This window comes from Bos grunniens, chromosome 23 (assembly GCF_055505025.1).
Source record: "Bos grunniens cultivar Pamir isolate PY7600 chromosome 23, Bosgru_T2T1.0, whole genome shotgun sequence".
Classification (NCBI taxonomy): domain Eukaryota; kingdom Metazoa; phylum Chordata; class Mammalia; order Artiodactyla; family Bovidae; genus Bos; species Bos grunniens.
In genome coordinates this window covers 36,888,807-36,915,230 of record NC_141187.1, presented here as the reverse complement: position 1 = coordinate 36,915,230, position 26,424 = coordinate 36,888,807, and the positions used below count along the sequence as shown (strand labels likewise).

The following is a 26,424-nucleotide window of genomic DNA, read 5'->3' as shown; positions in this document are numbered from 1 at the left end:
TGCCCAAAGTCACGCCACAGCCATAGACACCCCAAAACTCACTACTGGACAATTCACTTCACTCCAGAGAGAAAAGATCCAGCTCCACCCACCAGAACACAGATGCAAGCTTCCCTACCAAGAAACCCTGATAAGCCACTAGTCCAACCCCACACACAGGGAGCAACCTCCACAATCAAGAGGAACTACAAACTTCCAGCCTACAGAAAGGCCACCCCAAACACAGCAATCTAAACAAAATGAAAAGGCAGAAATATTTAGCAGGTAAAGGAACATGATAAAGGCCCACCAAACCAAACAAAAGAGGAGGAGATAGGAAGTCTACCTGAAAAAGAGTTCAGAATAATGATAGTAAAGATGATCCAAAATCCTGAAAACAAACTGGAGTTATAGATAAATAGAGTAGAGAAAATGATAGAGAATATGCAAGAAATGTTTAACAAGGACCTAGAAGAAATAAAAAAGAGTCAATCAATAATGAATAATGCAATAACTGAGATCAAAATCACTCTGGAGGGAAATAGAGGCAGAAGATAGGATAAATGAGGTGGCACACAGTATGGTGGAAATAAATGAAGAAGAGAGGAAAAAAGGAAAAAGAATTTAAAGAAATGAGGAAAACCTCAGAGACATCTGGGACAATGTTAAATGTCCCAACATTTGAATCATAGGAGTCCCAGAAGAAATAGGCAAAAAGAAAGGGTATGAGAAAATACTTGAGGAGATAACAGTTGAAAACTTCCCCCAAATGGGGAAGAAAATAGCCATCTAAGTCCAAGAAACCCAGAGAGTCCCAAATAGATTAAACCCAAGGTGAAACACCCCAAGATACATAGTAGTCAAACTGATGAAGATCAAACACAAAGATAAATATTAAAAGCAGCAAGGGGAAAGCAACAAAAAACACACAAAGGAATCCCCATAAAGATAACAGCTGATCTTTCAATAGAAACTCTTCAGGCCAGAAGGGAATGGCATTACATACTTAAAGTGATGAAAGAGGAAAAGCTACAACCCAGATTACTATACCCAGCAAGGATCTTATTTAAATATGGAGGAGAAATCAAAAGCTTTACAGACAAGCAAAAGCTGAGAGAATTCAGCAACACCAAATCATCTCTTCAACAAATGCTAAAAATCTTCTCTAGACAGGAAACACAGAATAGGTTTATAAACTCAAACCCAAAACAACAAAGTAAATGACAATGGGGTCATACTTATCAATAATTACCTTCAATGTAAATGGGTTGAGTGCCCCATCCAAAAGACAAAGACTGGCTGCTGCTGTTGTTGCTGCTAAGTCGCCTCAGTAGTGTCTGGCTCTGTGAGACCCCATAGAAGGCAGCCCACCAGGCTCTGCCATCCCTGGGCTTCTCTAGGCAAGAACACTGGAGTGGGTTGCCATTTCCTTCTCCAATGCATGAAAGTGAAAAGTGAAAGTGAAGTTGCTCAGTCATGTCCAACTCTTTGCGACCCCATGGCCTGCAGCCCGCCAGGCTCCTCTGTCCATGGGATTTTCTAGGCAAAAGTACTGGAGTGTGTTGCCTACTCCACAAAGACTGGCTGAATGGATACAAAAACAAGACCCCTGTATATGCTGTCTATAAGAGATCCACCTCAAAACAAGGGACACATACAGACTGAAAGTGAAGGGCTGGAAAAAGATATTTCATGCAAATGGAGACTAAAAGAAAGAAGGACTAGCAATACTCATAACATATAAAATAGACTTTGAAATAAAGGCCGTGAAAAGAGACAAAGAAGCACAGCACATAATGATCAAAGGATCAGCCCCAAAAGAAGATATAACCATTATAAATAGATATGCACCCAACATAGGAGCACCACAATATGTAAAGCAAATGCTAACAAGTATGAAAGGGAAAATTAACAGCAACACAATAATAGTGGGAGACTTTAATACCCCCCTCACACCTATGGATAGATCAACAAAACACAACATTAGCAAGGAAACACAAACTTTAAATAGTACAATGGACCAGTCAGACCTAATTGACACCAATAGGACATTACACCCCAAAACAATGAATTTCACCATTTTCTTAAGTTCACACAGAACATTCTCCAGGATAGATCACATCCTGTGCCATAAATATAGCCTTGGTAAATTAAAAAAAATGAAATCATTTCAAGCATCTTTTCTGATTACATTTCAGTAAGTTTAGATGTCAAATACAGGAAAAAGTACAAAATCCATGGAGGCTAAACAACATGCTTCTGAATAACCAAGGAATCACAGAAGAAATAAGAAAATAAATCAAAATGTCCATAGAAACAAAGCAAAATGAAAACACGACAACCGACAACCCAAAACCTATGGGATTCAGTAAAAGCAGTGCTAAGGGGAAGGTTCATAGCAATACAAGGTTACCACAAGAAACAAGAGAAAAATCAAATAAATGACTTAACTTTATACCTAAAGCAACTAGAAAAAGAAGAAATTAAGAAGCCCAGGTTTAGTAGAAAGAAATAAATCATAAAAATTAGGGCAGAAATAAGTGCAAAAGAAACAAAGGAGACTATAGCAAAAATCAAAAGTAAAAGCTGGTTTCTTTGAGAAGATAAATAAAATAGACAAACCATTAGCCAGTCTCATCAAGAAAAAAAGGGAGAAGAATCATATTGACAAAATTAGAAATGACAATGGAGAAATCATGACAACACAGAAATACAAAGTATCCTCAGAGACTACTATCAACAACTATATGACAATAAAATGGACAACTTGGAAGAAATTGAGGAATTCTTAGAAAAGTATAACCTTCCAAAACTGAACCAGGAAGAAATAGAAAATCTTAACAGACCCATCACAGGTGCAGAAATCAAAACTGTAATAAAAAGTCTTTCAACAAACAAAAGCTCAGGACCAGATGGCTTCACAGGTGAATTCTACCAAAAATTTAAAAAGCTAAACCTATCCTACTCAATCTCTTCCAGAAAATTGCAGAGGAAGGCAAACTGCCAAACTCATTCTATGAGGCCACCATCACCCTAATACCAAAAGCAGACAAAGATGACACAAAAAAAGAAAACTACGGACCGATATCACTGATGAACTTAGATTCAAAAGTCCTTAACAAAATTCTAGCAAACAAAATCCAACAACATATCAAAAAGATCATACAACATGACCAAGTGGGCTTTATCGCAGGGATGCAAGGATTCTTCAAATCTCTTTAACAAGTGGTGCTGGGAAATCTGGTCAACCACTTGTAAAAGAATGAAACTAGAACACTTTCTAACACCATACACAAAAATAAACTCAAAATGGATTAAAGATCTAAACGTAAGACCAGAAACTATAAAACTCCTAGAGGAGAACATAGGCAAAACACTCTCTGACATATATCACAGCAGGATCCTCTATGACCCACCTCCCAGAATATTGGAAATGAAATAAAAAATAAACAAATGGGACCTAATTAACCTTAAAAGCTTCTGCACATCAAAGGAAACTATTAGCAAGGTGAAAAGACAGCCTTCAGAATGGGAGAAAATAATAGCAAATGAAGCAACTGACAAACAACTAATCTCAAAAATATACAAGCAACTCCTACAGCTCAACTCCAGAAAAATAAACGACCCAATCAAAAAAATGGGCCAAAGAACTAAATAGACATTTCTCCAAAGAAGACATACAGATGGCTAACAAACACATGAAAAGATGCTCAACATCACTCATTATCAGAGAAATGCAAATCAAAACCACTATGAGGTACCATTTCACACCAGTCAGAATTGCTGCAATCCAAAAGTCTACAAATAATAAATGCTGGAGAGGGTGTGGAGAAAAGGGAACCCTCTTACACTGTTGGTGGGAATGCAAACTAGTACAGCCACTATGGAGAACAGTGTGGAGATTCCTTAAAAAACTGGAAATAGAACTGCCTTATGATCCAGCAATCCCACTGCTGGGCATACACACTGAGGAAACCAGAAGGGAAAGAGATACGTGTACCCCAGTGTTCATCGCAGCACTGTTTATAATAGCCAGGACATGGAAGCAACCTAGATGTCCATCAGCAGATGAATGGAAAAGAAAGCTGTGGTACATATACACAATGGAATACTACTCAGCCATTAAAAGGAATACATTTGAATCAGTTCTAATGAGGTGGATGAAACTGGAGCCTATTATACAGAGTGAAGTAAGCCAGAAGGAAAAACATAAATACAGTGTACTAATGCATATATATAAGGAATTTAGAAAGATGGTAACAATAACCCGGTGTACGAGACAGCAAAAGAGACACTGATGTATAGAACAGTCTTATGGACTCTGTGGGAGAGGGAGAGGGTGGGAAGATTTGGGAGAATGACATTGAAACATGTAAAATATCATGTAAGAAACGAGTTGCCAGTCCAGGTTCGATACACGATACTGGATGCTTGGGGCTAGTGCACTGGGATGACCCAGAGGGATGGTATGGGGAGGGAGGAGGGAGGAGGGTTCAGGATGGGGAACACATGTATACCTGTGGCAGATTCATTTTGATATTTGGCAAAACTAATACAATTATGTAAAGTTTAAAAATAAAATAAAATTAAAAAAAAACAAATCAATATGATACACCACATTAACAAATTGAAAGATAAAAATCATATGATTATCTCAATAGATGCAGAGAAAGCCTTTGACAAAACTCAACACCCATTTATGATAAAAAACCCTCCAGAAAGCAGGCGTAGAATAAACATACCTCAACATAATAAAAGCTATATATGACAAACCCACAGCAAAGATTATCCTCAATGGTGAAAAATGGAAAGCATTCCCTAAAGTCAGCAACAAGACAAGGGTGTCCACTCTCTTCTTACTATTCAAATAGTTTTGTTAGTTTTAGCCACAGCAATCAGAAAAGCAAAAGAAACAAAAGGAATCCAGATTGGAAAAAAAAGAAGTAAAACTTTCACTGTTTCCAGATGACGTGATCCTCTACATAGAAAATCCTAAAGACGCAACCAGAAAATTACTAGAGCTAATCAATGAATATAGTAAAGTTACAGGATATAAAATTAACACCCAGAAATCCCTTCAATCCTATACACTAACAATGAGAAAACAGAAAGAGAAGTTAAGGAAACTAGTCCATTCACCATTGCAATGAAAAGAATAAAATACTTAGGAATAAATCTACCAAAAGAGACAAAAAGTCTGTATATAGAAAAGTATAAAACACTGATGAAAGAAATCAAAGATGACACAAATAAATAGAGAAATATACCATGTTCATGGATTGGAAGAATCAATATAGTGAAAATGAGTATACTACCCAAAGCAATCTATAGATCCAGTGCAATCCCTATCAAGGTATCAACAGTAATTTTCATAGAACTAGAACAAATAATTTCACAATTTGTATGGAAATACAACAAACCTCAAATAGCCAAAGCAATTTTGAGAAAGAAGAATGGAAGGAGTAATCAACCTGCCTGACTTCACACTATACTACAAAGCTACAGACAGAAGACAGTATGATACTGGCACAAAGACAGAAATATTGATCAATGGAACAAATAGAAAGCCCAGAGATAAATTCATGCACCTATGGACACCTTATCTTTGACAAAGGAGGCAAGAATATACAGTGGAGAAAAGACAATCTGTTTAACAAGTGGTGCTGGGAAAACTGGTCAACCACTTGCAAAAGAATGAAAGTAGAATACTTTCTAACACTATACACAAAAATAAACTCAAAATGGATTAAAGATCTAAATGTAAGACCAGAAACTATAAAACTCCTAGTGGAAAACAGAGGCAAAACACTCTCTGAAGTAAATCACAGCACGATCCTCTATGAGCTACCTTCCAGAAAATGGAAATAAAAGCAAAAATAAACAAATGGGACCCATTTCTATTTATTTTTACCTCACTGTCATTCAATTTATATTTTGTGTATATTTTTAAAATGTCATAATATATTAGAATGCTATGCTAAGTCACTTCAGTCGTGTCCGACTCTGTGTGACCCCATAGATGGCAGCCACCAGGCTCCCCCGTCCCTGGAATTCTCCAGGCAAGAACACTGGAGTGGGTTGCCATTTCCTTCTCCAATGCATGAAAGTGAAAAGTGAAAGTGAAGTCGCTCAGTCGTGTCTGACTCCTAGCGACCCCATGGACTGCAGCCTACCAGGCTCCTCCATCCACGGGATTTTCCAGGCAAGAGTACTGGAGTGGGGTGCCATTGCCTTCTCTGAATATATTAGAATAGCATTGCATATATAATATTTTTACATTATATAGTTTAGGGCACTGACAGTGTGTTGAAAAGTGGAAAATACTATGGAGATTAGTTCTTCAGGAAACAGAAAAGTATCAAAATTTACTGCATAAAATGTTACTTAATTTGGGGGAGTTTGCCAAAAGCTATTTATGAAACAGAATGATCTCTGTTAGTTTCCAAGGCAAACCATTCAATATCACAGTAATCCAAGTCTATACCCCAACCAGTAACGCTGAAGAAGCTGAAGTTGAATGATTCTATGATGACCTACAAGACGTTTTAGAACTAACACCCAAAAAAGATGTCCTTTTTATTATAGGGGACTGGAGTAACAGCAAATTTGGCCTTGGGATATGGAATGAAGCAGGGCAAAGGCTAATAGATTTTCACCAAGAGAATGCACTGGTCATAGCAAACACCCTCTTCCAACAACACAAGAGAAGACTCTACACATGGACATCACCAGATGGTCAACACCGAAATCAGGTTGATTATATTCTTTGCAGCCAAAGATGGAGAAGCTCGATACAGTCAGCAAAAACAAGACCGGGAGCTGACTGTGGCTCAGATCATGAACTCCTTATTGCCAAATTCAGACTGAAATTGAAGAGTGTAGGGAAAACCACTAGACCATCCAGGTATGACCTAAATCAAATCCCTTATGATAATACAGTGGAAGTGAGAAATAGATTTAAGGGACTAGATCTCATAGAGTGCCTGATGAACTATGGACGGAGGTTTGTGACATTGTACAGGAGACAGGGATCAAGACCATCCCCATGGAAAAGATATGCAAAAAAGCAAAATGGCTGTCTGGGGAGGCCTTACAAATAGCTGTGAAAAGAAAAGTGAAAAGCAAAGGAGAAAAGGAAAGATACAAGCATCTGAATGCAGAGTTCCAAAGAATAGCAAGAAGAGATAAGAAAGCCTTCCTCAGAGATCAATGCACAGAAATAGAGGAAAACAACAGAATGGGAAAGACTAGAGATCTCTTCAAGAAAATTAGAGATACCAAGGGAACATTTCATGCAAAGATGGGCTCAATTAAAGACAGAAATGGTATGGACCTAACAGAAGCAGAAGATATTAAGAAGAGTTGGCAAGAATACACAGAACTGTACAAAAAAGATGTTCATGACCAAGATAATCACGATTGTGTGATCACTGACCTAGAGCCAGACATCCTGGAATGTGAAGTCAAGTGGGTCTTAGAAAGCATCACTATGAACAAAGCTAGTGGAGGTGATGGGATTCCAGTTGAGCTATTTCAAATCCTGAAAGGTGATGCTGTGAAACTGCTGCCCTCAATATGCCAGCAAATTTGGAAAACTCAGCAGTGGCCACAGGACTGGAAAACGTCAGTTTTCATTCCAATCCCAAAGAAAGGCAATGCCAAAGAATGCTCAAACTACTGCACAATTGCGCTCATCTCATACGCTAGTAAAGTAATGCTCAAAATTCTCCAAGTCAGGCTTCAGCAATACGTGAGCTGTGAACATCCAGATGTTCAAGTTGGTTTTAGAAAAGGCAGAGGAACCAGAGATCAAATTGCCAACGTCCACTGGATCATGGAAAAAGCAAGAGAGTTCCAGAAAAACATCTATTTCTGCTTTATTGACTATGCCAAAGCCTTTGACTGTGTGGATCACAATCAACTGTGGAAAATTCTTCAAGAGATGGGAACACCAGACCACCTGACCTGCCTCTTGAGAAACCTATATGCAGGTCAGGAAGCAACAGTTAGAACTGGACATGGAACTACAGACTGGTTCCAAATAGGAAAAGGAATATGTCAAGGCTGTATATTGTCACCCTGCTTATTTAATTTCTATGCAGAGTACATCATGAGAAACACTGGACTGGAAGAAACACAAGCTGGAATCAAGATTGCTGGGAGAAATATCAATAACCTCAGATATGCAGATGACACCACCCTTATGGCAGAAAGTGAAGAGGAACTCAAAAGCTTCTTGATGAAATGAAAGTGAAAAATTTGGCTTAAAGCTCCACATTCAGAAAACGAAGATCATGGCATCTGGTCCCATCACTTCATGGGAAATAGATGGGGAAACCATGGAAACACTGTCAGACTTTATTTTTGGGGGCTCCAAAATCACTGCAGATGGTGAATGCAGCCATGAAATTAAAAGACCCTTACTCCTTGGAAGGAAAGTTATGACCAACCTAGATAGCATATTCAAAAGCAGAGACATTACTTTGCCAACAAAGGTCCGTCTAGTCAAGGCTATGGTTTTTCCTGTGGTCATGTATGGATGTGAGAGTTGGACTGTGAAGAAGGCTGAGTGCCAAAGAATTGATGCTTTTGAACTGTGTTGTTGGAGAAGACTCTTGAGAGTCCCCTGGACTGCAAGGAGATCCAGTCAGTCCATTCTGAAGGAGATCAGCCCTGGGATTTTTTTGGAAGGAATAATGCTAAAGCTGAAACTCCAGTACTTTGGCCACCTCATGTGAAGTGTTGACTCATTGGAAAAGACTTTGATGCTGGAAGGGATTAGGGGCAGGAGGAGAAGGGGACGACAGAGAATGAGATGGCTGGATGGCATCACTGACTCAATGGACATGAGTCTGAGTGAACTCCGGGAGTTGGTGATGGACAGGGAGGCCTGGCGTGCTGCAATTCATGGGGTCGCAAAGAGTCAGACACGACTGAGTGACTGAACTGAACTGAATCTAATATAAAGGACAATTTCAGAAAAAAGAGGTAATAAGATAAAATGGAAATAAAAAGGAATATGAGATATTTGCTTTTAGGATATTAAAAAAATGCATATATATTTGCATCCTTAAAAATAAAGTGTTCTAACAGCATTTCATCCTTCACTACCCAAGTCCTTGACTCACTTTCCCTTTGCTGCTTTTTCTTCCTTCTGTCTTTCTCTTCTTTCTCTCTTATTCATCCCCCCTTTCCCTTCTACCTTTGTATTTCCCATTTTCTGGTTACTAGGAATTACTGCTAAAGCCCTAAGATGCTGTAAACCAGCCCAGCAACATCACTGAATCTTAGGAGAGCCAGTCAAGAGATTGGCCCTCATACCAGGTTGTTTGGAGGCAACTGAATAAGCAGAGCAACCCTAATCCAGTCACATTGCTTCAGTCTCAGTAGAGACTCAGTCTGTTTGGATGATTTTATAATTTGGGGACCTACTAGGGCATGTGTGTAAGGCCGAATAATTAATGACAAGGATAGTTACTTTAAGAGAGAATGGTATCTCACTTCTCAGATAAATGTGTTTATGAATCCAGCTTTCTTAGCTACTTGGTTTTTATGTGATCAGTTGGACAATCGTCTAGACTCCCTAGTTGGGGGACAATTGACAGTTAACTAAGCTAGACTTGTTAAACCTGAGTGATAGAACCTATGGAATTTTTGCCAGATGATGCAGGAAATGAGATTGCAGTGGAGTGTGGGTGAAGACAGCCACTGGAGGAGGATAGAGCCAGTTCACCTTTGTGTCTGCTATGGTCTCAACCTTTGTGTCGCCCAGAAACTTCATATGTTGAAATCCTGACTCCTATTGATGGTATTTCATAGGTGGAGCCTTTGGGAGGTGATGAAGTTATGGAGGTGACAAAGGATGGAGCCTCCTGGATGAGATGACTGCTTTTATATATAACAGACACATGGAATTTCTCTAGCCCTTTCCCTGATGTGAGGATATAGTAAGAAGTGTGAGACGGAAAGAGGGCCTTATCTGATCACACTGCGAAAATCCATTTCTATTGTTTATAATTCTATGATATTTTGTTACAGCAGCCCAGAAGGATTAAGACAGCATTCTAACAATTTTTAGGCAGTTCAGTAAACCTCATGCTATTTAGGTAGCCATGTGCAAAGCACTTATATTGTCTGTTGTAACACTGAGACAATATAAGAATCGGCTGACAGTTTGTGGCTTGCTTTCATAAAGAATTCTCAGAATTCAGTCTTCTTGGTAGCATGACCAGCACAATAAGTAATTATCTAATTCTTTGATTCTTATAACTTGACCCAGAATAATTTCATGTGATTCTTTAGTAAGCTCTTTAATGGTCTTTGTCATGTCAGTTCCTGCTATTTGTGACCAATTTTAATAGGAAAATTCTTTCTCTCAGAGGTAGGGATGGATTTTATTTTGATTTTCTATTAAATGAAGATAAAGACATTGACAAATTTCCTTCTTAGATTTTGACATCTCTACAGAATCTGTGTTTATTTTGTTTCAGATGAGACCCATTACACCCAAACATGCATTAAAGAGCTATAAAACTCAAAGAAGCTTTTGACGGGATGGATCATCACTAACCATCTCAGGACTGGTTGGGTTAATTGTGGGCTTAGCATGGGGTGAATCGGCACTTAAGCAAATTGATGTAGGTGCTAATTTTACTCGAATCCCTGTGTAGGCAGTGGAACATTCTATAAAAGGCAGTTTGGCGCACATCCTCATCGTCTGCTGTCAGGGAGGACTTTTCTGACCACACTGGATAGGGCTCGTTCTTCTTCTCTCCAGGATGAACCTAAGCACCCAAAAGATAATGAATTTTATGAGTTTTATTAGTTTTTTATTTTTCAATTTTTTTAAATTAATTAAAAATAAAAATTTTAATATTTTTTAATTATTTTTTAATTTTATGAGTTTTATTAGTATTTGCTCTTCTTTGTTCCTTCTTATTATCAAATTAAGATTGGGGAAGACTTACGAAACTCTCTGGACATGAATTTGGAGCCAGCGTATGGAAAATCTATTAGCAATCTAAAATCAAGAAGCAGAACTCAAGTATGAGTTTGGTTTTGACTTTCTCTTCCCTTCCTTTCCACTCTCATCCTTTACTTTGAAGAGGACAAAGAAAGAATATGAGCAGACTTTCAGTAGCAGATCACCTGGGTTGCTTTTAAGAAAACATTGATCTTACAAATTCTATGCTCCAGTTCTCTTACCCATGAAAGTATTTCAACCACATGTGCCCAGTAAGAGGCTAGCTTTTGGTGGAATTGTGTGCAATGCAGGGAACGCTGCACCTGTCAAAAATTGTAGTTGAATTCTAACTCACTTACAATAGAATCTAGCATTACGAATGATTAGGCTCTCGCTTTATATAACAGCAATTAGAATATAGAAGGTCTGAATCTTGTCCTTACAAAGTGAAATGTTTCAAAACTCATTCCTCAATTCAGAGGTCATCTTCTTTCCTTCATAAGGAAATCAAAGAAGGCTTCAGGAGATGGCTCACCCTTTTTTGTATCATTTCCACACCTTCTAGAAGTACTTTGGCCTTGTCCTCAATCTCTTTAGCCCTTGCCAAGATATCAGGTGAGGCTCCATTCCTATGCAACAACTCTGTGACTGCCTGATGCAGAGGTTCATCCCACGAGTGGAGCAAACTGATAACCAACCTAAACAGGGCTTCGTCCTAAACAATCACAGGAAACAATCTCATTAAAATAAACAAAATTCAGTGGGCTTGGTAACATGTGATTTTTGCTCAGGGAGGCTGAGCATATAAAAAAACCCTTTATTATTCCTCTGTGTATGCAAAAAATTTAAAGATGTTAAGGATATAAAATTATAAAATGTATATTATTAGTTTATACTTTGCTGAAATTCTTTAAAAAAAAACTGTCACATAAATCATCCTTTTGATGAGTTCTAATTTAGAACATGAAATATTTTCTTTTCCCCTCTGAAATTAGACCATCTGCTCAGTGAGTTTTTTTATATTTGAATGCTTTGCTTGTCCAGGGAGAGAAATCTAAATATTTTGTTGGAACTCAATATGGGCCTAGAGTACCTGACCCAGGAAACATGGATCCTACCCATGCCCACATCATTTTCACCTGATGATTCATTTGTATTAATGAATCAAATCATTCATTAGTGTATTCATTTTCTGATTGGTAGTTTTATGATATTTGAACAAAGAGATAATGAAGAAGACATGAAATTCTTAAACACATTTTCCTCAATCCATACCAACACCAGTCCTATTTGCTATCAGAGCAGTCTTTCTATTGACATGTGTCCGGGCAGAAAATGGCACAGTGTTGTCTTTAGTAACAGCATCAGTGGGATTCACAATGGAAGGTCCCCTCCACTGAGTCCACTACTCCAGGATTGGGCCTGAAACTCCCAGGGGCTGAATATCTCTAATTAAAAGTCTTGATTTCTTGATGGGCATGAAATACTTTAGTGGTACAGGAAATGAAGAGCAGAGAAGAAGCGAATAGACATTGCAATAGAAATATAAGTTTTCAGGGGGTCTTGTAGCTTAAAGATGAAGAGTGAGAACTCTGAGTTGGATGAAAGCTAGACTCACTGCTTATTACCTGTGTGATGGGTGGAAATCCCTTAACTTTTCTGAGCCTTGGTTTCTTCATCTCAGGAAGTGTAATAACAGTCACTGTGCTACAGGATTTTTTGTGAGGATTAAGCATAGTAATGAACACAGAGCACTTTATAAATTGTATGGCAGTATAATAGCCCTCAGTAAATTTTAAATTTATTTTAAATTCATTAAAAACATCCTCCTTCTCCTTGACCTTCTTCCTTCATTTTATCATCTCCATTATTAAGATGCTGAGCAGATGGAAAGAATGTTGATATTATTAACAAAGTTTTAGTAAGAGAACAGATTGTATTTAAGAGAAGATGTATGTGAAAATATTTTAAATAATGTTAGGATTGTGGTTCATGTGGGAATCAGAAAGGAACAATTAAAATGAAAAAAAGTTGGAGCTGGGATAAATGATTGAGGCTTGATTTGTAGACTGTGTTTTCATCAGAACAGAGATAATTGTTGCAACCATGAGAAGCAAAACATGATATTTTATAGGACATCTGGGGAGGAGACTCATAATTATGAATAAAAGTAACAGAAGAGTCATAGAGAATGATAATGAAGTAGGTTTCAGAGAAGCAGAAGAATCAGGAGAGCCTTGAGAGTCAGAAGCAATGTCTCAAATGGTGCAGTGTAGGAGTGACTCCTGTGTAGGCATCACTGGTTACAGGGAATACTCAAAACTGTGGTTGTGTTTCTTATATATCCATGAATTCTGCCAACCTTATATATTTTACACACAGAATTTTCGTTCAACCCATGCTTTCATACAGTATAATAGCTGCAATCCTGGGCCTAATGCGTTGGTTAAACTAAGGTTATCTACATGGGAATTTATAGATCTGGTTTTTTTTTTTTTTTTTGCTACTACAGATCTTTAGTCATCACTTGATTCTATTCATACGTTATCAACTGCATAATGTAATTTTCTCTTTGATTGCTTAGTACTCCTCCACATTTCTCTGCATGTGCAGTTACCATTACTCTAATAATCTAAAGCCTAGTAACACGAGTGCACTGTCTCAGTTGCTCAAGTGAAAAACCCAGATAAAATCCTCACCTCTGTATTTGCAGCTGCTTCTTTGTTATTAGGGGTAGTCATGAATTCGGTGTGGCAGCTGTTGATGACCTTGGAAGTGAAGTTTTTGCCCTCGCCATACTGTTTATTCTGGGAGTGATCAAGCACATTCAATTCCTTTGGGTTATTTTGGCATTCAATAAATGAATTCATTACCAGAATATTAACACAGCTGATAGATGTATAATTTTTTTAATGAGGGTTACATAACAATTGAACATCATTAGTTTTCCTATTTTTTCCCATTATCACTATAAACAATTGTTTTTCACCTAATTTTCCTAAACTTGAAACTCTTCCCTTCTTTGCTCTTCCCAGGTTTAACTTCGTCCTTTCCAGTTAATAGTAGGACAGCAAATGCTAAAATTACCACAAATAGAAACATGAGCACAACTTTTTATCAGTGTCTGCTCTACAGTGGGCCACTTGGTACTTTCATCAGAAAGAGAATAATTGGTTCCAATTCTAAACAATCCTTCTATTGTACTTCTAAACCTATTCATTGCCAATCTGAGAACAATGTTTGAAGTGAAAGTTGCTCAGTTGTGTCCAACTGTTTGCAACCCCATGGAGTTGTCCATGGAATACTCCAGGCCAGAATACTGGAGTGGGTAGCCTTTCCATTCTCCAGGGGATCTTCCCAACCCAGGGATCAAACCCAGGTCTCCCACATTGCAGACGAATTCTTTACCAGTTGAGCCACAAGGAAAGCCCAAGAACACTGGAATGGGTAGCCTATCACTTCTCCAGGGGATATTCCCTACCCAGGAATCATACCAGGGTCTCCTGCATTGCAGGTGGATTCTTTACCAACTGAGCTCTCAGGGAAGACAAAACAATGTTTAGTAGTATTTAAAAAACTATCATCATTTTGTTTTCTTGACATGGATTCAGTATGTACTGTGGTTGGAGAAGGGCCTTTATGAAGATTAATTAAAGTTAAATGAGCTCATAGGGTGGGACACTGATCAAGTAGGATTAGTGTCTTTATGAGGAGAAACACCAGAGAGATTTCTCTTTTGTTTTTGTGTCTCTGCCTCTGTCTCTCTTCTCTACTCTCTCAACCTGTGAGGACACAGGAAGAAGCCAACCTGGAAAGAGAGAGTTTTTACCAGAACCGGACCTTGCTGGCACCCTGATCTAGGACTTCTAGTCCCCAGAACTGTGAGGAAATAGGTTTATGTTGTTTAATCCACTGAGTCAGTGGTATTATTTAATGGGACTCCAAACTTCCCTGGTGGCTCAGATGGTAAAGAGTCTGCCTGCAATGCAGGAGACATGGGTTCAATCCGTGGGTTAGGAAGATCCCCTGGAGAAGAGCATGATAAGCCACTCCAGTATTCTTGCCTGGAATGCCACAATCCATGGGGTCGCAAAGAGTAGGACATGACTGAGAGACTAACACACACCTTCAAGGTGACAAACACAGGTGCTTTAAATTTATTTTGAAAATTTTAAAATTAAAATGACTGAAAGAAAATTGAAGCAGATATTTCACTCTTTAAGAGTCTTTGAGATTTCATGAAATTGATCCTTTCTTCGATTTACACATCTTATGAGCTGATGCCGTGTTTGACTTAGGAAGTGTGTTATTTGAAGTTTGGCTGATGCAGCCTTTTTGTTTAAAGGATAATATATCCCACTCACTTTCATCAAAATTTCTTATGGAAATAAGCAAGAAGTACAGTACTTACAAATTCATTGAACATTTCCCTGGCGAGCCTATAGTTGTTGCTAGCCACCAATGTTGCTCTCTCAAACAGGCTTTGAAGGGGAATCCGGCAGTTGCCAGGTTGGTTTTTACAGTATGGTGCATAATCCTCCACACCCTGGCACAAGAGTAGATTTGACACCACCAGCAGCAGGAGCAGGCAGGACCCTGCATAAATAAAAACATGAGCCACTCTGAGATGATGTGTTAGCCTGGGGTTAGCAAAAGCCATCCTGTCCAGGGAAGCCTCATCTCTCCCTGTTGCCCTGAGCAGAATTTGATCCAATGAGCCAACTCATTGGAAAAGACCCTGATGCTAGGGCAGACTGAGGGCAGGAAGAGATTGGGGCAACAGAGAATGAGATGGTTGGATGGCATTACCAACATAATGGACAAGAGTTTGAGCAAACTCCAGGAGATAGTGAAGGACAGGGAAGCCTGGCATACTGCAGTCCATGGGGTTACAGAGAGTTGGATATGACTTAGGGACTGAAAAAGAAGAACATTAGAATTTTTAAGGTTTCTTCCTCTCTTAGTTGTATATTGCCATGGTATCTAAGAATAAAATGGTTATTTAAAATTAAGTGATGAAAGTAAAAGAAGTGACTCTTCAAAAAGCAGAATTAAGTTGGAGAATTGTGGGACTGTATCTCTGAACATCTAAGCTTATTGGGACAAGCAAGGAGAATAATAGTTCATATAACATAGGCATATTTGTGTACATATATTTCTGTGTGTATATGCATGTGTTATACATAAAGACAAATATGCACATAATTCCTACATGGAACTTTGTGCTTTTTAAAAATTAAACTATATAGGAGGCAATAAGTATAGCTGTGGTTGTTCCAATAGTCATGTATGGATGTGAGAAATGGACCATAAAGAAAGCTTAGCACTGAAGAATTGATGCTTTTGAACTGTGGTGTTGGAGAAGACTTTTGAGAGTCCCTCGGACTGCAAGGAGATCAAATGAGTCAATCCTAAAGGAAATCACTCCTGAATATTCATTGTAAGGACTGTTGCTGAAGCTGAAGCTCCAATACTGTGGCCACCTGATGCAAAGAACTGACTCATTGGAAAAGACCCTGATGCTGGGAAAGATTGAAGGCAGGTAGAGAAGGGGACAACAGAGGATGAGATGGTTGGATGGTCTCACCGAATCAATGGAGATGAGTTTGAGCAAGCTTCAGGAGTTGGTGATGGACAGGGAAGCCTGGCATGCTGCAGTTTATGCCATTGCAAAGAGTTGGACACAACTGAGAGACTGAACTGAACTGAACTGAAGGATAGCAGAATATGATAAATCCGAATGTAATTGATCATTTATTGGAAGACAGCTAACTATATGGATTTTTTTCTATTAAAATATAATTTGGTGATCATATAACAGATCTAAATATCCAATATATGACTGAAGAGGATCTCAGTGTGTTATCCACACTGTAAACTGAAGGAATCAATTATCAATGGATAACTATGCATTAACCTTGTAGTTTAATGAGCAAAATAAACTGATAAACACTTGTGTCCTTTTCTCAGTGTTCAGTTCAGTTCAGTTCTCAGTCATGTCTGACTCTTTGCGACCCCATGAACTGCAGCATGCCAGGCCTCCCTGTCCATCACCAACTCCCAGGGGTGCACCCAAACTGATGTCCATTGAGTCGGTGATGACAGAGTCTCATCCTCTGTTGTCCCCTTCTGCTCTCAATCTCTCCCAGCATCAGGGTCTTTTCAAGTGAATCAGCATCAGGTGGCCAAAGTATTGGAGTTTCAGCTTCAACATCAGTCCTTCCAATGAACACCCAGGACTGATCTCCTTTAGGATGGACTGGTTGGATCTCCTTGCAGTCCAGGGGACTCTCAAGAGTCTTCTCCAACATCATAGTTCAAAAGCATCAATTCTTTGGTGCTCAGATTTCTTGATAGCCCAACTCTCACATCCATACATGACCACTGGAAAAACCATAACCTTGACTAGGTGGACCTTTTTGACAAAGTAATGTCTCTGCTTTTTAATATGCTGTCTAGGTTGGTCATAACTTTCCTTCCAAGGAGTAAACGTCTTTTAATTTCATGGCTGCAATCACTATCTGTAGTGATATTGGAGCCTCCCAAAATAGTCCTCCACTGTTTCCCAGTAAGCTATACTCTTTGCCCATAACAATCTTAGGTGCTATTGTGCCTAAGCATTGAAACTGGGGCTCAAAGGAAACACAGATGTATAGAACAGTCTTTTGGACTCTGTGGGAGAGGGAGAGGGTGGGATGATTTGGGAAAATGGCATTGAAACATGTATAATATCATACAAGAAACGAATTGCCAGTCCAGGTTCAATGCAGGATACAGGATGCTTGGGGCTGGTACACTGGGATGACCCAGAGAGATGGTATGGGGATGGAGGTAGGAGGGGGGGTTCAAGATGGGGAACATGTGTATACCCGTGGTGGATTCTTGTTGATGTATGGCAAAACCAATACAATATTGAAAAGTAATTAACCTCCAATTAAAATAAATAAATTTATATTAAAAAAATAGAAAGTCAAAAAAAAAAGAAACTGGGGCTCTTCCCAGAAATTCATAGATATGAGCCCTGCTGCAGAGTTTGTGTTCTTGATGCTGGAATCTCTGTTCTCTGGTCCACTAAGTCCCAGGCTTTCTCTCCTGAGCATCATCTGGGTCTCCTGTTTACACAGGTGTTTGTATTTTGGTTTTCCTATCAATTCTCTTGTTCTTTTGATCAGGCTATCCAACCTCTTGATGATTTATTTTTCAGACCCTTTTCTTCTTTGTTTTTCCTGATTCTTGTTAATGTATTTGCTTTCATATATTCCTGAATTTCAGTATCTACAGCTGCCCTACCCTATCCTCTTGCTGTCTAAATTTTGGCTTTTAGCATCACCATATTTTTCTGAACTTCATTTTCCTTTTGGTCCAGTTTCTGGTATTCAAATTAATCTGGATTTTTACATCTGGCTGTTTTTGGTGCCTCAAGCAACTTTGAGAAGTTAGCTTTCTCTCTATGCAATACTGTCCCTTATTTTGATACCATTGCGGATTTTCTATAATTTCTCTTCCTGCCTCATATTTTGTCTTTGTCCTTTTATAGATACTGTAACTTCAGTACTATGTGTCTTTACATTGGCATTAATATTTATAATAAATTCTTAACCTGATGTAGCAGATAATTAAAAGGAATACAATCAAAATAGTAATAATAAATCCCCCCAAATTAATATCCATAAATACTCCCATTTTTAAAAGATATTCTATCCAAATATTATTGAGACACCCTAACTCATGTTTCATTACTAACTGGTTCAATTTTGAGACAGAATATAGAGAACAATGGAGTGGTAAACGCTGACAATTAATTACTTTGCTCTTTATACATCTCATTCAGTTCAGTTCAGTTCAGTCTCTCAGTCATGTCCGACTTTTTGTGACCCCACGAATTGCAGCATGTCAGGCCTCCCTGTCCATCACCAACTCCTGGAGTTCACCCAAACTCATGTCCATTGAGTTGGTGATGCCATCCAGCCATCTCATCCTCTGTCATCCCCTTCTCCTCCTGTCCCCAATCCCTCCCAGCCTCAGAGTCTTTTCCAATGAGACAACTCTTCACATGAGGTGGCCAAAGTATTGGAGTTTCAGCTTTAGCATCAGTCCTTCCAAAGAACACCCAGGACTGAGCTCCTTCAGAATGGACTGGTTGGATCTCCTTGCAGTCCAAGGGACTCTCAAGAGTCTTCACCAACAGCACAGTTCAAAAGCATCAATTCTTGGGCGCTCAGCTTTCTTCACAGTCCAACTCTCACATCCATACATGACCACAGGAAAAACCATAGCCTTGACTAGACGGACCTTTGTTGGCAAAGTAATGTCTCTGCTTTTGAATATGCTATCTAGGTTGGTCATAACTTTCCTTCCAAGGAGTAAGCATCTTTTAATTTCATGGCTGTAATCACCATCTGCAGTGATTTTGGAGCCCCCCAAAATAAAGTCTGACACTGTTTCCACTGTTTCCCCATCCATTTCCCATGAAGTGATGGGACCAGATGCCATGATCTTCATTTTCTGCATGTTGAGCTTTAAGCCCACTTTTTCACTCTCCTCTTTCACTTTCATCAGGAGGCTTTTGAGTTCCTCTTCAGTTTTGCCATAACGGTGGTGTCATCTGCATATCTGAGGTTATTGAGATTTCTCCCGGCAATCCTGATTCCAGCTTGTGCTTCTAATTAGTAACTGTGTAAATGTTAGTTTTGGTACAGTAGCACAAAAACTAGCACATATTAGAGCTATTCCTAGCACATATTAGAGCTCCCTGTGGGGTGATTGCTTTTGATGAAGGATGTGAACTGAGAACTATAATCGTCAAAAAGATGAGTGGACATGAAAGGAAGCAATGCAAGGAAGACATAGGCTTTTGTTGTTCTGGTAGGAAAAGCTTGCTGTGTCTCTCATCTACAGTCTAATCTCCAGATCTAACAAAACCCTTATTCTTCCTTTGATTTTTTAAAAATTTGGGTTTATTTATGTTTTTTGCTCTTCGGTTGTATGAATCTCATATATTTTTGGATAGTAAGACCTTATCAAATATGTGATTTGCAAATATTTCCTTTCATTCTATATGTTGCCATTTGATTTGTTGATGGGTTCCTTTTCTGTGCAGAAGCCTCTGAGTTTGATGTGGTCCCACTTGTTTATTTTTTCAGTTGCTGCCTTTGCTTTTTGTGTGAAACAAACAAAAAAAATATTGCAAAGACATATGTCAAGGAGATTCTCTCAATGTTTTCTTCTAGGAGTTTCATGGTTTAAGGTTTTATGTTAAACTTTTAAATCAGTTTCTGGTACAGTTTAATTTTTTTGTGTACAACTATCCTGTTTTCCCATTACCGTTTATTGAGACCATCGTTTCCCATTGGATATTCTTGGTTCCTTTGTCATACATTAATTGACAATACATGGATGTGTGCTTCTTTCTGGATTCTCTGTTCTGGCCTGTTGACCTGTGTATATGTTTTGATGCAAATGTCATTGCTTTTTTATTAATTTATATATTTATAGTTTTCTTTATTTCTCTTTCAGATAGTTTGCTATTGGTGTATGGATAGGCAACTGAGTTTTGCATATTGGAATACAGTAAACAAAATATATGCTACAGCTTTATGGAATAGACATTTTTCCCCCAAATAAGATGTACAGATGGCCAAGAGGTATATGACTAGATGCTCAACATCAGTAATTACCAGGAAAATGCAAATCAAAAGCACAAGCGATTTTCCCCCATACTTGTTAGAATGGCCATTAGCAAAAAGGTAAGAAATATTAATAACGTGTGTTGATGAGGGTATGGAGAAACAGTAGGTCTTGTGCACTGTTGCTGGGAGTGTGAATTGGTGCAACTCCCACGGAAAGCGACTGTGCAGATTCCTCAAGAAATTTAAAAGAGTAATGTTATATGATCCATTAATCCTACTTCTGGCGTACTTCAAAGCTCAAAGCTTACCTCAAAGACCCAGGTTCGATTCCTGGGCTGGTAAGGTCCCCTGGAGAAGGAAGTGGCAACCCACTCCAGTATTCTTGCCTGGAGAATCCCATGGACAGAGGAGCCTGGCAGGCTACAGTCCATGATGTCGCAAGAGTTGGACACAACTTAATGACTAAAACGAAACCACAGTGTCCTACTTCTGGATATATATTCAAAGGAAATGAAATCATTATCTTAAAGAGATATTTGTACTCCCATGTTCATTGAAGCATTATTCACAGTAGCCAAGATAGAGGGACAATCTCAATATTGTCAACAGGTGAACAGATTAAAATAATATGATATGGTATATATGTGTGTGTGCATGAATATTATTTAGCCATTTTAAAAAGGGAGGAAATACACCATTTGTGGCAAATGGATAAAACTGGAGAGCCTGATGCTAAGTGAAATAAGTCAGAGAAAGAGAAATACCATATGATCTCAATTATCTGGAATCTAAAAAGAATTGGAACTCAGAAACAGAACAGGAAAGTGATTGCCAAGAGCTGGAGGGTGCAGAAAATAAGGAGAGATTTCTAAAAGGTTACACATTCTCATTTAATGAGGTCTGAAGCTCTAATGTAGAGCGTGGTGACTATAAGGGATAAGATTGTGCTGTATAATTGAAATTGCCTAAAACAATGGAGCTTATATGTTCTTTACAAAAAAATAAACAGTAAACCTGTGGGGTGATGACTTTGTTACTGAACTCAATAGAAAAGGAAAATATTTTCTAAGACATACATACATTGGGGTCAACAAGATGGTGGAGGAGTAGGTGGACATGGAGTACATCTCTCTCCATGGATGCATCTAGAATTCATGTACAGGGTTTTCCTGGAAGCTCAGTGGTAAAGAATTAGCCTGCCAATGTAGAAGGCATGAGTTCGATTCTTGATCTAGAAGGATCTCCCATGTCACAGAGCAACTAGTCCCATGCACCACAATTATTGAGCCTGTGCTTTAGAGCCTAGCAACTGCAAGTACTGAACTCCATATCACAACTACTGAAGCCTGTGTACCTAGAGACCGTTCTCTGTAACAAGAAAAGCCACCACAGTGAGAAGCCCTGTATGCTGCACCTAGAGACTGTCCCCCACTCTCTGTACCTAGAGAAAAGTCTAGGAAAACATGAGCTGCGTTAATTTGTGTTGCAGGATGGGGGAGTCGACAGATACTGGGGAAATAAGAAATGAACACATTTTCAATAGGTTTCCATATTTTTCTACATTTGCTTCTTCTTGTCCCCCTCCTCTACAAGGATGGTGTTAAAAAAAGAAATTAATACCCCACTCCAGTACTCTTGCCTGGAAAATCCCATGGATGGAGGAGCCTGGTGGGCTGCAGTCCATGGGGTTGCTAAGATTCGGGCACGACTGAGCGACTTCACTTTCACTTTTCATTTTCATGCATTGGAGAAGGAAATGGCAACCCACTCCAGTGTTCTTGCCTGGAGAATCCTGGGGATGGGGGAGCCTGGTGGGCTGCCATCTATGGGGTCGCACAGAGTCGGACACAACTGAAGTGACTTAGCATAGCAATGCACATTTAAGTACCTCTAGAGATATATCAGGAGTTCCTGACCACTGGAAAGGAAGTCATAGATTCATGCAAAACTCACTAGGATGAAGGATAGAAGGAGGTGGGAAAGCAAGCAGAATCAATTTGCACCAGGGGGTCAGGGAGCTGAAGCAGGGGAGAGATCCCGGCATTCGGGGCAATTGGTTGGGCAGAAGGGAGGCATTTGAGGCTTTTGGAGAGTGAAGTAGCTGATCTGTGACAATCCAGATGGAGTGGAACCACACAGATAATCCATGCCATAGCCTTATATACCTCGAACAAGGTCACAAATCCACTGGTGCCCACGATGGCTAGATGCTGGAGCCATGAGGATTGGAGAGAAATCCCAGGATGAGGACTGCTGCTGATGGGGAGATGGCCCAACAGGACTGAATGGAGGAAATCTGTGGTGGGGAATGCCTAAGGAGGAAAACCTGGCAACCATAGAAATAGGGTGCTACTGATTAGTCACACCCTGGGGGTGGAGTTTTCACTGCTTCTTTCTTACCTTATTCTCTCTTATCAATGCTGGTGCCTGCATAAGAGCAATAGGGAAAGATCACAGTGATGGTGGCCTTCAAGTGACCAGTGCACTGTGCAATAGAAAATTTCAGTATCTGTATACACCCTATGCGGGCGTGCTAAGTTGATTCAGGTATATTCAACTCTTTGAGACCCTATGGACTATAGAAACCAGGCGCCTCTGTTCAGGAGGATTTGCCAGGCAAGAATACTGGAATGGGTTTTCATGCCCTTCTCCAGGGGGTCTTCCCTACTCAGAGATCTAACCAGTGTCTCTTACCTCTCCTGCATTGACAGGTGGGTTCTTTACCACCAATACCCCCTGGGAAGCCTATATATAGGCTACCCTATCTATCCTATTGTCTTACTATCTCAATTTTGACTTGTGTTAAAATTTAACATCTAAATGTATGTGTGTTAATGTTTATTACAGAAAAACCACACTCTTCCTCAGTGGTAGTGGTGGTCTATGTCTACGGTTAAAGAACTAGGACAGGCTTCCTCTGCCCTGGGATGGATTTCCTGTACCCTCCTGTTCAGGGAGGTCAGTGGGTGGCCAACTCCATCTATGTACACCTTGTGTGGGGGTCCGCTGCAATTCTGCAGCATCATCACAAAGAATTTTGTCTTAGCCACTGGAGATGCAAACTGTGCAGTGTCTCAAGACTTTTTATTCAGTCCCAGTGGGTTTTATCAGGAAGGCACAACCCTTAAGAATAAAAACAGACTGCGTAGAAAAGAATACAAACTCATAGTCTTTATCATCTTCATAAATGTAAGTGATAAATCTCACCAAACTCATTCAGATATATTCTCAAATAAATTTTTTGTTGGCTGCCAAGTGGTAAAGCTGGAGCATTCATAATCTGGAGGAGTCCATACAGGCTCTTTCACATCAAGACAATATCTTGTCACATTCTTTTCCAGTTGCGTTGATGGGCAACAGTGTTTGCACACAATGAAAGAGTCAAAGATAAGGGATTTAACCCAGAAAAAAATTCAACTCTCTTGCTTGTGAGAAGCAAGAAATTTCTTTTCACTTTGAAAATATATATATATATTTTTTAGTTTCTACTGTACTGTGCATTAGGCAGTATAAGACACCTAATGTTATATGCACTGTCACATTTATATTTTTATAAATGTATGTCATAACCATACATGGCAGGGATAAATATCATTATTTTGGAGGTAGAGAACTTTCTCTCTTGCTTTCCATACACTTCCTACATATTAGATTTTGATGTCAATTTTAACCATTATTTTTCCTAAATCTCCTAGTGAGCTGTCCTTTTCTTTCCAGACCTTCTATCACAAACTGCTCTGTCCAACTCCTGGAAGAGCCCCAGTCCCCTAATATCCCTGTGATCCCCTTTATTTCTGTCTAATACTGGCTCTGTTCTTCAGCCAGATTTTGCTTTAAAAATGCAATTATAGTTTTGTTTCTGCTCCTTAAACCCTTGGATGGCTGACTCTTGTCTTTAGAAGAAAGTCTAGTTTCTTTCTCACTCTTCTTGGGTCTCACCTAGATCTTGCCCTTGTCTGAGCTTCAGATTCACTCCTGGCCTGTCTTTTCTCTTCTCTCTCCAGTCCAGCTACGCCAGACCTTACCTGTTCCCCGAAAACACCATCATCCTCCACTGTCTTCCCTCTCTTGTTTTTTTGCCTAGAATGTTTCTTCCTATCATTTCCTCAGCTTCCTCCCATGTATCTTTTAGATTTTTAGCTTCTGCATCAGTTCCTTGGACAGTGATTCCTAATTGTTGGACTAGGAGCCAAGTTCCTTTGACCTAGTTACCCTTCTCTGTGCTCTCACAATGTCAATCCTTCCTGTTTCAACATTTCTTCCAGATTGCTGTTTTGTGTTCAAGTATCTGTATTTTCTGCTAGAATATAAACTTACTGAAATCAGTGGCTCGCCTGTCCTGTTTATCTAAGTATGTTCATCCTGTAATGAAGAATCTGGTGCTGATGAATCATTCAGTAAACAGTTGTCAAATACAAAAAGAATTAAAAAACAAACAAACAAACAAAAAAAACAGAAAACCAGAGAGGTTGAATCTCCTGCCCTGAGTCATGCAAGTTATACCTCTGGCCACACCTGGATTAGAGCCCATGTGTGTTCATCAAGAGAGTCCAGTTTTCACTCCATTTTACTGCTACCTTGGGGAAGGGCTGGTGTGACTCATAAGGTTCATACTTGCTTTTTCCTCTTTTCTGCCCTAGGAATAGTATTTTAGATCCAGTTTTAGATAATAGAAGGTTCCAAATTCCTTTTGATAATAGAACATATACTTTAAAATAGTATTTTGAAGATAAGTGACTGCTTAGTGGTATATCTGCGTGTTTTGAAAATTTATATAATCTAGAACGTTCTTGTGAAATCTATCATAAACTAATTCAATTTTGATCTTGAATTTAGTGCTAAAATTTAAAGTTATATTTTTATCATCTTCTAATCTTCCTTAAGTTCTCCCTGACAGGTGTCTTACAAATCATATTACTGGGGGATTACTTATGCAATGCCAAGAGGATAGAGATAAGTTGCTGCCATATAGATAGCCGTATCTGTTTTTGTCAATAAGGGGAGAAATTCATTTGTTGGCAAGCTTTTCGTAAGTGGAAGGTGAATCTAGTTTCTGATTATCAGTGATTATTTAATCTATGAAGTTTAATAATTCCCAGTCCAAACAGTGGTGAGTAATAGAAATGCAAACCTTGGCTCTGATTTTGTTTAGGTTATTTCTGTTGATATTTGTAAACACCTTTTTAGTTGTTAGCAATTTACAATGATTACAGATTGCCTGAAACCAAAGATGATGAGGGATGTACACACATTCCTTCATTTCTCCTTCCAGACTTTTCCAGGCATCTCTAATGAGATGAGAGTTTGCTGAAGACACAGAAACAAAGATCTATGACTGGCTTATTGTGGGTGAGTAGGTATTTAAGTTTGCTTTAAATTTTCAGGAGTCATTGATTTTTGGTATGTGTTGCCTGGTGCTTACCTGCTTCTATTTGGTGCCAGTTTTACTCTGGAGGGAGATTTGGGGACAGCAAGACCTTTTGGAATCCCATGAACCTTGCTTTCTTATTGGTGAAAGTTTGAAAAACAGCAGCTGTGGAGATCTTCTTTCCAACACAACTGGAATATTAGTGGAATGTATTTTTCTTGCTACCTGCATCCATTTTGTAACTTTGCATGGCCATTTTATGATTTCCAAATTAATCTAGGCCCCTACGATGTACAGTGTGTGGTGTTTATCGTGTAAAGGTAGCAGCGACGATTTTTGAAGGTTTGTTGTTTGATAGTGAATATTCAGCCCCAGGCCACTTCTCTTTGCTTATTAAACTGACTAGTTATGACTGCATTTGTAAACATGAGAGAGTTCAGAGGTTTCTTCAATCTCTCACTAACTCTTAAGAAAGAATTTTTTTA

At 39.0% G+C, this 26,424-nt stretch overlaps 1 protein-coding gene across 1 annotated transcript; it reads right to left on the bottom strand.

The window, feature by feature from the left end:
• Positions 1 to 10,424: 10,424 nt before the first annotated feature.
• Positions 10,425 to 22,908, bottom strand: LOC147347647 (chorionic somatomammotropin hormone 1). Its single transcript, XM_086370551.1, has 5 exons — positions 22,737 to 22,908; positions 15,354 to 15,538; positions 13,642 to 13,749; positions 11,478 to 11,657; positions 10,425 to 10,763 (listed from the first exon to the last, which is right to left on the bottom strand). Exons 1-5 carry the CDS (start codon positions 22,906 to 22,908, stop codon positions 10,581 to 10,583), a joined length of 828 nt encoding a protein of 275 aa, XP_086226677.1. The 3' UTR covers positions 10,425 to 10,580.
• Positions 22,909 to 26,424: the final 3,516 nt, after the last annotated feature.

Bases quoted from the DNA above. Each gene is read 5' to 3' on its own strand.
- LOC147347647 (XM_086370551.1), bottom strand. From the start codon at position 22,908: ATGGTTGCCAGGTTTTCCTCCTTAGGCATTCCCCACCACAGATTTCCT. The intron at 13,750-15,353 runs GTAAGTACTGTA...GATCACTCCCAG, and splicing joins GGGAAATGTTCAATGAATTT to AATAAACAGTATGGCGAGGG. The intron at 11,658-13,641 runs GTGAGGATTTTA...GTGATTGTTTAG, and splicing joins AAGCAGCTGCAAATACAGAG to GACGAAGCCCTGTTTAGGTT.